The sequence below is a fragment of the Planococcus citri genome, chromosome 1 (assembly GCF_950023065.1).
Source record: "Planococcus citri chromosome 1, ihPlaCitr1.1, whole genome shotgun sequence".
Lineage (NCBI taxonomy): Eukaryota > Metazoa > Arthropoda > Insecta > Hemiptera > Pseudococcidae > Planococcus > Planococcus citri.
Window position 1 is genome coordinate 3,769,087 of NC_088677.1, and position 12,919 is coordinate 3,782,005.

Below are 12,919 nucleotides of genomic sequence, written 5' to 3' on the forward strand. Positions count from 1 at the left end.
TCTAGTAGTGTCATTCTCAAAAAAGATGACATTTTTGACTGAAAGTGCCATTTTTGAACAAAATATGACATTTTGAGTAAAGTGCCATTTTTGAAAAAGGGTGACTTTTTAAGAAAACGTTTCGTTTTGAGAAAAAGTGCCATTTTTGACAGTCAGGTGCCTGTTTTAGAAAATTGTGCTATTTTTGAGAGAAAGGTGCAATTTTTGAGAAAAAGTGTGCCATTTTTGAAAAAGTGGCTTTTTTTAAAAAAAGGTGCAATTTTTGAGAAAAAGCGCAATTTTTGAAAAAAAATGTCAATACCTACTCTACTTATAGCGTTAATTTTGTCAAAATAGTCAAAAAGTGTCTATTTCCTTTTTTGTGAAAATTGTCAGAAAATTCTGATTTTTGTCTTGTGTCTTGTCAGAAAGTGTCTGGAATTTTTGGCGAGTTGATAAAAAGTTGTAATGTTTTCCGTCAAAATTCTCAGGAAATATTTTTTGATAAAATATTCAAATGGTCGTATTTTTTTCAAAAATACTTCCTTACAAGGTTTTGGTTTTGGTACCTATTTTTTTTCAAATTTGTTCAAGTCAATAAGTATCTAAGTATTAATTTTTGAGGGAAACACGATCAAGAAGTATTCATTTTTGACTCAATTGTCATAAAGGGTCCATTTCTTGTCAAAATTGTCATGAAATGTTCATTTTTGATACCACTGTTGTCAATATTGTCAAAGGGTTTCAACTTTTGGGGGTTTCGTCGAAATTCTCAGGAAATAGTTTTTTGATAAAATAGTCAAACGATCGTCAAAATTTCCAAGAAAATTATGCTTTTTGTTCAAAAAACATTTATTTTTGCAGCAACTGCCCAAAAAGTCCTCTTTTTGTTTCAAAGTTTGCTAAAAAAGTCATGTTTTTTACGAAAATGTTTGAAAGCTCAAATTTTAAGAACATATTGAAATGATTTAAAAATACTTTCAAGACATTAAAATTACAATATTTTGCTTGAAGTTTATCGAAAATATATTTTTAGCATTATGATTTTACGTGGTTTAGTCTACATTTGGCAAATTTTCTTTGCTTAGTTGTTGATAATTTTTTATCGTTTAATATTTTTTTCTTTTAGTGTTTTTATATATATCATTTTGAACTTGTTTTTTTTACATGTTTTATGCAAATTTTGGCAAATTTTTCTGTAACTTTATGCATGAGGAAAACTGATAAACGATACAGGGAGATTTGTGGATTAGTTGGATTTTTTTGAGCTTTGGAGCTTTCAGACTAACATTTTTTTGGACCTGAAAGAAAATAGAAAACATCCCCCTCCTTCCCCTCTCTCAGTTCTGTCTCCAAATTATTCAATTTAAATAATTAGTAGAAAAAATTTTCAAATCTGGCAAATTTTCTCTGTTTTCAAAAATTTTGATGGGGTTTTCAAATTTTTAGGTCTTTTTAGCTCTTTTTCAACCACAAAGAAATACATTTTCTATTGAGCACAACCGTTTTCATTCAGACAGGGGGTAGACGATTGCATGTTTATCAGTTTTTTTTGTTTTTTTTACACGGTTTTGATTTTGAGTTCAATTTTCTCTGATTAAATTTTTCTGGAATTACATTCTCATAAAATTCAACCTAAGTTCCAATCATTCGTCGAATCGAAAAACAAATACGATATCTCTCCATCTGTCTCTTTGTTTGCCTCCCTGACGCTTTATATAGCCTCCTACAGATGATTTTATTCGCGCAGAAGAAAAAGCAAAGAAATTCTATACTTCTTTTGAATTTCCAGTTTTCGCTATTTTACAGATAAAAGTGACCCAATTAAATAGACAGATTACGTCCGAACATTTATAAATAAATAAACCCCTATTGAAGAAAGTCGGCCTTCTGGCAAAATTTTTGAAAAATTAACATCCATTGTTGAAATGCTCTAGATTCGTGTATAAGGTCATCATCGCCACCTCGTACCCTGGCATACTCGTATCCCTCCAGCGACTAAAATCAAGTACACGCTGAAGATATTAATTTGGACGCTGCGAATAATTTACGTCGAAATTTCACTTTCGCTGCTGCGAAACAACCTTCGTCGATGTGTTTCTGTTTTTTTTTTCTCCTCCGAGATTTTACTCGCGTGGCTCGATTCGGGGAATATCTCTGTGTTGAGGTAGATTTTAAGCGAATAGATTATAGTGCTTTAAATTTCAGCGTGAATTTTGTATCGGCGGTGTCGTCGCATGAAAACGTCTATCATTTGTCATTGTCGATTATTTTCATCATAAATACAAAACGTGATTTTTTTCCCCCAACATTAACGCAGAATCGAGGCTCAAAGTACGCAATCCCCCCCCTCGAATATAATCCCAGTAAAAAGCTCCAGCTTCTACAGGTTTAAGGTAAAGCCAAAGGTGACCTTGCGAGTATTGACGAGGTTAGAAAACGTGTACGCGAAAATTATACGGAAAATATTTGGACTGTGTTTCGTACTATATATGTAGATATTTTGGAAAAATACCTTAAGCGAGGGTTTACTCTCGTTTATCGTTTGATTTATTCGACGAATTAATTTGACAATAAACTCGTCAGGAGCTGATTGGGTAGAAAATGGGGGAATTTAATTTAATTTTTTCATACGTTTATATTCATCTACTATCGAACGAGGTACGACTTAAGGGAATAAAGTCGAATCGAAAGTACCCAATGAAGCGTACAAAAAAGGCAAAATAATTGGCGCAAAACGAAATAAATTTCGTAGGTACCTAATTCCATTCGACCTTGGGAAAAGTTTTTTAATTTGTACAAAATTTGCGATGCACGTTGGTACAATTTATCTCGGGCATTCCCCCCCCCCAATCCCAATAATGCTCCTTCGATAGAAAGATTTAGGCAACGTTGAGTATTTTTTTGTTTTTCATTTCCTTAAAGCTCCTCCATTAAACAAACCAAACCAAACCAAACCAAAAAAAAAAAACAATGAAAGCTTTCCTAAATACGTTATTATCGATTTTATTCCATCCACGGATACGATTGTTGAAACGGCGTAGAAGGCAAAAGAGGGAGGGGTAAAATGATAATTCGAAAAAATTCGCCTCATCTCGTCGTCGTACAGAATGGGCTATTTAAAAGGCTCTAGCTGCTGCGTAGGTATACTTTAGAATGTACATATATTGTATACAATGGGCTGCTGCGGTTTTTACTCGATGGGCTGGACGTGTTTGGATGCGGTGCGTTTATACAATTTGGAGGAGGAGTGTTAGAATTTTAAGCATGCTTTCGCATCTAGATAGCTGTGGAACAAATTATACAGACGAGGCTGGGTTGTTTGCAAAGTGTGTATGAGGCCGACGGTCGTGGTGGTGGTTTACCGGGTATTAATAAAAACACACGAAGCGGTTATCTTACTTACCTAATCTCAGAAGGCCCATTAAAAGCTCTACACATCCGCATAAAAATGTTAATAAGCATAAATACTGCAGCAGGAATTCTTGAGGCACGTTGCTGATGAATTGTAGCGTCAACAAGGACATCAGAGAGGTAGGTCCGATCGAGACTTGCTTAATGGTTCCGAACAGCACGTACACGAATCCTCCGGCGAATGCTGAGTTCAAGCCGATCTTTGAAATGAAACGGAACGAAATATTGGGTTAGTTTTTTTAAATCAAAATTTGTTGATGTTTTGTTCGATTTATCGATAATATTGAATAAAGGTTCAAAAAAATGGCGTAAGTATGCAGCATAAGGAGTAAGCAAAGTGGGTGGTTTCTTATTTCACACGAGGCACGCAGTGCCCCAAAGAAAATTCTATAGATATCGAAAAATTGCAATAAGAACTGGAAAAAATTAAATGTGGGGGAGGGAGGTAAAATTTGACAAAAAAGAAACTTTTTAAGCAATTTTGTAGAAAAAAAAACGGACTTCAGTTTGGCAAACGTGGAAATAAAAAGGATCTTTTTTGGCAGACAAGGCAAGAATCAATGCTTTTTGGACGTTTTGGCAAAAAAAAAAAAAACACAAATTTCTCAGCAATTTTGGCAAAATTACGACCATTTGACAATTTTATCAAAAAACTACTTCCTGAGAACTTTCACGAAAAAGCATTAGGTACAAATCTCATCATACTCATCAAAAATTGACTCTTTTTGACAATGAAACGGAAATTTTTTGACAATTTTGGCAAAAACAGTTCTTTTTTAGAAAATCTTGGTAAGAATAGAACTGTTTGACAATTTTGGCAAAAATTTACACTTTTTTGACAATTTTACAAAAAAATTTCACTCTTTGTGCCTTTCTTGGCAATTTTACCAAAAATGAAACTTTTTCACAATTTTTAGAAAAATGGAGTTTTTTGACATTGTGCCAAAAAATAGACACTCTTGACTATTTTTTCAAAAACTGACGGTTTTTGACATCCTCTCAAAAAAATTTACATTTTTAAACAATGTTACCAAAATTTTCACTTTTTGACAATTGTGCCAAAGAATGGACATTTTTTGACTATTTAACGAAAAATTTACGTTTTTTGACATCCCCTTAAAAATTGAAATATTTGGCAACTATTCCAAAAATTGTTTTTCTTTAACAATTGTGCAAAAAAGTGGACACTTCTTTTGAGTATTTTACCAAAAATTGACGTTTTTTGACAACCCTTGAAAAATTGACATTTTAAAACAATTTTACCAAAATTTTCACTTTTTGACAATTTTGGTAAAAATGGACCCATTTTAACGATTGTGCCAAATGATTGACACTTTTAGACTACGTACTTTGCCAAAAACTGATGTTTTTTAACATTCCCTTCTAAAAAATCGAAACATTTGGCAACTTTTCCAAAAATTGGCCTTTTTTTGATAATTGTGCCAAAAAATGGACACTTTTTGACTATTTTACCAAAAATTGATGTTTATTGACATCCTCTAAACAATTAACATTTTAAAACAATGTTACCAAAATTTTTACTTTTTGACACTTTTGGTAAAAGTGGACCCATTTTAGCAATTGTGCCAACTGATTGACACTTTAAGACTACTTTGCCAAAAACTGCAATGACGTTTTTTTACATTCCCTCATAAAAAATCGAAATATTTGGCAACTTTTCCAAAAATTGGCCTTTTTTGACAATTGTGCCAAAAAATGGACACTTTTTTTGACTATCTTATCAGAAATTGACGTTCTTTGACATCTCCTTAAAAAGTTGACTTTTTGAACAATTTTACCAAAATTTTCACTTTTTGACAATTGTGTCAAAAAATGGGCACTTTTTGGCTATTTTATCAAAATTGACGTTTTATGACATCCTCTTGGAAAGTTGACATTTTTAAAGAATTTTACCAAAAATTTTCACTTTCTGACAATTTTGGTAAAATTGGGCCCATTTTAGCAATTGTGCCAAAGGATGGACACTTTTTGACTAACCAAAAATTGACGTTTTTTGACATCCCCTTAAAAAATAGAAAAATTTGGCAACTTTTCCAAAAATTGGCCTTTTTTGACAATTGTGCCAAAGAATGGACACTTTTTGACTATTTTATCAAAATTGACGTTTTATGACATTCCTTGGAAAGTTGACATTTTTAAACAATTTTACCAACAATTTTCACTTTCTGACAATTTTTGGTGAAAAATGGGCTCTTTTTGACAATTGTGCCAAAGGAAGGACACTTTTTGACTGCTTTGCCAAAAATTGACGTTTTATTAACACCCCCTTAAAAATATAAACTTTTGGCGACATTCTCAAAAATTCACCAGTTTTTGTGATTTTGCCAAAAATTTACATTTTTACAATTTTGACGAAAAAAGTAGATAATATTTTAAACAATTGTGCAAAAAATGGACACTTTTTGACTATTTTGGCAAAAATAAACGTTTTTGACATCCCCTTAAAAAATTACCATTTTTAAACAATTTTACCAAAAATTTTCACTTTCTGACAATTTTGGTGAAAAATGGGCCCTTTTTGACAATTGTGCCAAATGATGGACAGTTGGACACCCTTTGATTATTCTGCCAAAAATTGACGTTTTTTGACATCCCCTTGTAAAATTGAAACTTTTTCACAATTTTGCCAAAAATTGACGGTTTTGGACATCATTTTTTAAAAAAATGACATTTTTAAACAATTTCACCACAGTTTACTTTTTATGACAATTTTGGTAAAAATGGACACTTTTTGACAGTTGTGCCCAAAATGGACACTTTTTGACTATTTTGCCAAAAATTGACATTTTTTGACATTCTCTTAAAAAATTGAAACATTTGGCAACATTTCCAAAAATTGATCTTTTTTTCACAATTTTGACCAAAAAAAGGGGTAGGTATTTTTGACAATTACGCAAAACATTGGCACTTTTTGACTATTTTGCTCAAAATTGACGTTTTTGGCATCCCCTTAGAAAAATTGACATATCTGGCAACTTTTCAAAAACAAGATACACTTTGACAATTTTTCCGAAACTTTACTTACACTTCTTGACTTGGAAAAATTGATAAAAACAGGACTTTTGTTTGGGAATTTCGGTACAAAAAGAGGACTTTTTAAACAGATAAGACGAAAATCAAGTTCTTTTTTGATGTTTGAGGTGAGAGGGGTATAGTTGTCAGTACATGAATATGTTGGTATGCTTCGTGGAGTTCCCCCCACATTTTTAAATAATTTGTTCTGTATTTGGCAAGATCTTGAAAATTAAGCTGAAAAAACCCTCAAATTTGAGGCGAACTTTTTAATTTTTTTGGCAAATGTTTTTGGTACATTTTTTTCAAAAAATTTACACTTTTTGACTTGAGCAAATTTGGCAAAAAAAATATAGGTATAATATCAGAACTCAGAAGCCAATAAGCAAGTTTGACAAAAAAACATGGGGCTTTGTTTGACAATTTTGAAACAAAAATAGGACTTTTAAATAAATGGTGCAAAGATTAATCCTATTTTGATGTTTGGGGTGAGGAAGGGGTACAAAAAATTATGAACTTATATCTTTTAAGAATCAGCATGATCCTAAAAAAGAAGTGATAGAAAAATGCCTGGCTTCGGGTACAAGGGTCTTGGAACAGACTGACGTATAGAGGAGAGAAGGGAAATGCACCAAATTTTTTTAAATCGGTAGATATGTCTCATTGTGGAAAATTTGATTGAATTTGGAAACCAGTCATCCTTATGTCAAATCAGCTTAATTTTAAATTCGAGTACTCAGATTAAATTTTTTAAAAAATCAAAAGTAAAAAGCCATATTGATTGTTGTTACATAATTTGACAGGACTGAGTTTGGACATTCTGCTGTTTTAAATTTTTTTCATTCTATTCTTCTGGCCTGCTCTCAATGACGTCCTCAAACATTGTAAAAATATCAAAATTAACTATTTTAAGATCGTTAAGCTCAAATTTCTAACAATTTTTTTAAAAAAATTTGACCTTCCATTTTGACAAAAAAGTGTTGACTGAGGAAACTTGAAAAAAAGTGTTTTTCAATGCATTTTCAGCGTCATCTTTTTGAAAAATACGAAGAAAAAATCTATTATTGTTTTTTTTTCAAAAATGTTTTAAAAATGACGAGGAAAAATATTTATGAATTGGAATTTACTAAAAATAGTTCTGCGAATCAATGATTTGAATACGCAATACGAGTGGGTTATTATCATTTTTTGAATTTATCGAATAATTTCAGCGAAATATATTTGAAAGGGGGGGGGGAGGTTCACATTTCATTCGAAATTCCCACCTTGCTCTTTTACTTTCTGCACAATATTATAGCCTATAATCTTTTCGATTAAAATTGTAAACTAATTTACACCACTAAAAATAGGTATAGGTAATATGAATATGGAGCACTAACTCAACGACTGCTCCATTGAGAGTGTACCTTAGGAGGTAATCTGGCCAATGTGGCGTAAGCCATGCTCTGAGGTACAATAGTGAGGCCCAGTGTGACACCAGCTATTAAATCTGATAAAGCGTCCATTTTCGTATAAGTTGGCACCCATCTTAAAAATCCTATCCGTCTGTGTAACTCTTTCTTCAACGAATGACTCCATTTTTTACTATTTTCTTGAAGTTTCTGGTTACCCACTGAAAATAAACACGTATTTACGGTAACTTATCAGTGTTTAATTTAAGAATTAAAAGTATCGTCGTAAAAATTAATATAGGTAGGTGTACAGACCCACCTATCTATAGTTGTTATAAACTATCAAGTTACACGAAACATGATGAGAGATTACTTGTTTACTGGTTTATTTAATGCAAAATCAAGTACCTACGTATAATAACGATTTTGTTTATCGAAAAGTTCGCGGTCCCCGAGCCCCCTTATTACGCGTAATTATTATTAAGAAAAAATAAAAATTGATATGTAAGTTCAAAAAACAGATGTAACCTTTGGAGATGATTACGAGTAGGTATAAGAGCCGACGACGACGATGGACAATTACCTACCCAAGTACAGATAAAAAGGCGAATGAACTGTTAGATTTTTCTTATACCAATTTGTCATCGATATAATTGGTTTAAAAACTTTTCTGCGAGAAAAAAAATTTGTCAACTTGAACTATCGAAATGTATTTTTTTTTTTCGTATTCCATCAATCGATAACTTTTTTCAGAAGCGAAAAAATAAAGAAAAGTTCTCAATTTTCGCGTAGGGGTACAATAAACCGTGTGCTAAATCATTCGAACTGCGAATAAAGCTATACTTTTTTTTTCTACAGATATTATTAATTGAAAATTCGTGTCAACCTCTGGTTAAGAAGTTTAAAAAGCTATTGAGAATATTCGAAAACGTGTCCACTGTTCGTATTCTCTATATAAAAGCTTTCGTAGAATTATCTCTTCAAATTACTTACTCGATGCGATTTTTTTTTCATCCAAAATTAAAACGTCAATGCGATAGTTTTCATTGATTTATCACAACACGAATTTTTTCATGTCTGGTAAAAAAAAAAAAAAAAGTCTAAAAAAGCTCACTGCACGTAGTTCATTGGTAAATACTACTCGAATACTATTTATTGAGTGAAACAAGTCGAGGTTGATTACTTGCCATGAGATTTAAGCTTTTCATAAGCTATTATCATAATGATAATAACTACAAGGCGGTTCAAAAGTAAACGTAGCTTATCACAGAGTGCAACCGTGTTCACTGTTCAATTAATAACACAATGTGGCGAAAAATAACTATAACTATTAATGTACGGGGGTTTATACTTTTCTCTATAGCGAAGGGCAATGTACCACGATTATTTATCAATTGATATTTTCATATTTCCGTAAATTTTTTTCAGGTATCTGCGTATCAGATTAGTCGAAGAATATACTCTAGATGTGTTTAATTGACCTAAAATTCGACTAATTATCCCCGGCTACGATAAAGCTAATGTGTTTATTGGATACCTTTTTTTTTTCTAGGTAGTTGGATGGTTAAAATATCGCTGATAAATCTGAGCAAAATTTTTCTATTTCAGAACCGGAAATAATGCTAAGTGATTTAAAGTACCTACATTCGATTGTAAATGGGGTTTTTCAAATCACTTATACGAGTTTAATGTCCGATTTAATACGTGCTAAAATTGATTATAAACGTCGAGATGTGGAAATTTTTGCTTCGCTACGGTTATAACATTACTGTTGGAGAGGTCAATGAAACGTTTAAATTGTACTTTTTGTTTGTTGTTGTAGCAGAAAGAAAAATGAGGAAAGGTAGTGTTGTTTTCAAGTTTTTTTATACTGTCACATTTATCATATTTTTACCCTTGTTTTGTGTTTTTACGAATAAGAGAGATGAGAGAACTTTTCCCTTGGGTTTGAAACGATGGTAAGGTACCTAGATATGTAAACTGACCGAATGCTCTGAATTTAAATAAGTACATAAGTACATATTTGATGCGAACTGTGCTTTGGTTCTAAGTCTGGGTCATTGGCTCAATTCACAGTGCCAGTAGAAGAAATTTATAAAAATTTTAACTGCATTCATTTTTTTTATAAGGTCTGTGGTTTTTTCCTTAAATTTAATTTCACGTCTCAGCGAAAAATGATCCAGGATTTGATTACATCAGATCTAAGCGGAACTGACTTCATTTGCTTGATCACATTAGAATTTAGGTCAAATTAAATCTGCCCCATGCCTGTTCGAACCTAATAAGGGGACTCTGATTGGGTCTAATCAGTCATTTCTGATCAGATCGGCTCAGATACCTAATGATAGTAATGATGGAAAATTTCCTGGATTTAATTCATCTGACTGGATCCAACCCCCATATAGGGACGGGTTAAGAATATCCTTATGGTACCCTTTGCCTGTCGTAAAAGGCGACTAAAAGAGGACTAGGCAAGCGAGGAGGCCGAGATAGCAGCCCTATCACTGTGATATATCTGGCATGGCTGGTAACCAAGTCAGACAAAAATCTACCTTACTCAAAATACACAAACAACAGGAAACTGATGGAACAATGGGATCCCAAGCAGAGGTGAACCCCTGGTTAAAATAAAAACGCACGCAAACGAAAGAAAATACAAATTTGGAAACTGGAATGTAAGTGGATATGCAGCTAAGGAAGCAGAAATAAATGAAATTATAAGCAGCAGAAATATAGACTTTGCGATGATGTCTGAAACAAATAAGAAAGGAAGTGGAATAGTTGATGCTGGAAATTACATCGTTATCTACAGCAGAGTCGACAAGAAAACTAGAGCTGCAGGCGGAGTGATGTTACAAATACATAATAAACACCGCAAAAACATCGACTCATACAACATATGGCACGAAAGAATTGTATCAGCAAGGATGAGATTGAAAAAAGGCATTCTTACAATAATCGGAGTATATGCACCAGAAGAGGGAAGAGAGGAGCAAAGTGAAGAGTTCTATGAGCAACTACCAAGGGCAGTACAAGCAGTAAATCCAGAAGATAAATTGATAATAGCAGGGAACTTTAATGCTCAGGTAGGAGATAAGCGTGTGAAGACAGTAACTGGTATGTATGGAACAGAAGGAATGAATACAAATGGGAAGAGACTGATAGATTTTTGCACTTTCAATGGACTAAGAATCATGAATGCATTCTACCAACACAAAAAAGATCACAAGATGACATGGAGCAATGCAAGAGGACAAAGCTCAATGATCGATCATAAATTCTTGGATGTAAGAACATACAGAGGTCTAGAAATAGGCACTGACCATCATTTTGTTCAAGGAGTAATGAGAATGGAAACAACAAGAATACCAGCCAGGAAAAATGAAAAGAAAATCAACACAAGAGCCCTGGATGACCCAACCAACCAATGGCTGTACCAAAGACGGATGAACATCATAAATGAAGAGATACCAAAAAGCCAGGATATAGAAGAAGAATGGAAAAATATAAAATCCATTGTGACAAAAGCGGCAAAAGAAAGCTTAGGAATGGTTCCATGCAAAATCGGGGCAAAGCGAATAAAGAATTGGGACAACAAAATCCAAGATCTCATACAAAGAAAAGACAGGAATTTAGAAAATTCATGAGCTCAAAAAGTGAGGTTGATGGTGAAGAATATCGAAAACAGTCGGCAAAAGTCAAGAGGAAGTCTAGGAAATTACAGAGAGAGAGCTGGGAAAATTTCATCACATTCCTGAAGCATGACACGTACAAGTTAGGGCCAAAGGTGTATAAGATTATAAGGAGAATTGACACAAATTTTAACAAAAGAGTAGGTTTGCCAAAAATTAAAATCAGTGATGCAAAGGAATATTTTGAAGAACTCTGGAGTGATGAAAGTGCACAAGATACAACGATAGAAGATGAAATTGGAGAAACAGAAGACAGAATTTCATTTAAAGAGTTACAAGAAGCTTTGAAAACAGTAAAAAATGCAAAAGCTCCAACAGAAGATGACATACCAACAGAATTGTACAAATACGCAAGTGGTGAATTCAAAAGAAGACTGCTGGAATTCCTAAATAGGATGTACCATGAAGAAAAGGTACCCTAAGAATTCAAAACAGCAATTGTAATACGACTGTTCAAGAAAGGTGATATGTCAAACCTGAAAAACTACCGAGGAATAAAAATCACAAAGAGTTTTGATTTTTTGTCAGCATTGTGCATATAAAAGCTCTGCTGTTTCCAAAAAAATTGAAAAAAATTGTGTTTTTCCCCCTCTAAAATTACTAGAAAAATCCTGTTCTTTGGCCAAGTTATTTACGAAAAATTCTCTATATTTTTCAAAAATGTGATCTGACACGAGAAAATCAACGTATATAGTGTCCAACACGTAAATTTTACAGGAAGGGCATTTGCAGTTTTGAGTCTATGTATCAGGTGATCTAAAATTTGTAGATCTGTGAAACTTGCACCACTTTTAGCCCCCATGAGTGCCAACATAACCCAATATTTTTTTTAAAAGAATCATCACATTCAAGGTTGCCAAGTCCAATAATCGAAATTTCCCAAAATCGATTTTTTCGATTTTTTTGAATTTTTTCCCAAAAATGTTGCAAAAACTACCCGAGTATGAATTATTAATGAAGAATAAGTTATTATTATTAAATTTATCACGTTTCTTAACAAATTTGTTCAAGTTGAAAAGAGTTGATTTTTCCAGAGTGAACCTCATTTAAATTTCAAAAAAACGGCCTAAATCCTACAAATGTGAGCCGATATCCACAAAAATTTGTATGTTGACTCCCCCGGACATACATTTTGAGAAAATCAAAAAAAAATTTTTTTTCATTTTTTTTGTAGTTGCTCATTTTTTTTGACCTTAAATTTACGGTCAAAAGAATCGTTCGCGAACGTTTTTAGCACCGCAGGCAGATTCAGCACCCTGAGTACTACCAATATCCACCATAAAAAAATATCGATTTTTTGGACACTAAGTTGGTTTTCTCGTGACAGATCACAAATCGTTCCTAAAACTATTTTTATTTAATTGGGGGAGGGGGGTTGCGAATTTGTTCAAATGTTGATGTTTTGTCGAA

At 32.9% G+C, this 12,919-nt stretch overlaps 1 protein-coding gene across 2 annotated transcripts in view; it reads right to left on the bottom strand.

Moving 5' to 3' along the window:
* Positions 1–9,133, bottom strand: part of LOC135845231 (sodium-independent sulfate anion transporter-like) — a 75,251-nt gene extending 66,118 nt beyond the window's left edge. The window contains exons 1-4 of one of the 2 annotated variants that reach the window (XM_065363696.1): positions 9,005–9,133; positions 8,811–8,894; positions 7,833–8,038; positions 3,386–3,593 (exon numbers count right to left, since the gene is read on the bottom strand). In XM_065363696.1, the coding sequence (XP_065219768.1) occupies positions 3,386–3,593; positions 7,833–8,038; position 8,811 (415 nt within the window). In that variant the 5' untranslated portion in view covers positions 8,812–8,894; positions 9,005–9,133. Of the gene's footprint in view, positions 1–3,385; positions 3,594–7,805; positions 8,039–8,810; positions 8,895–9,004 lie in introns of those variants that run through there. The other variant, XM_065363702.1, reaches the window with a different exon arrangement.
* Positions 9,134–12,919: the final 3,786 nt, after the last annotated feature.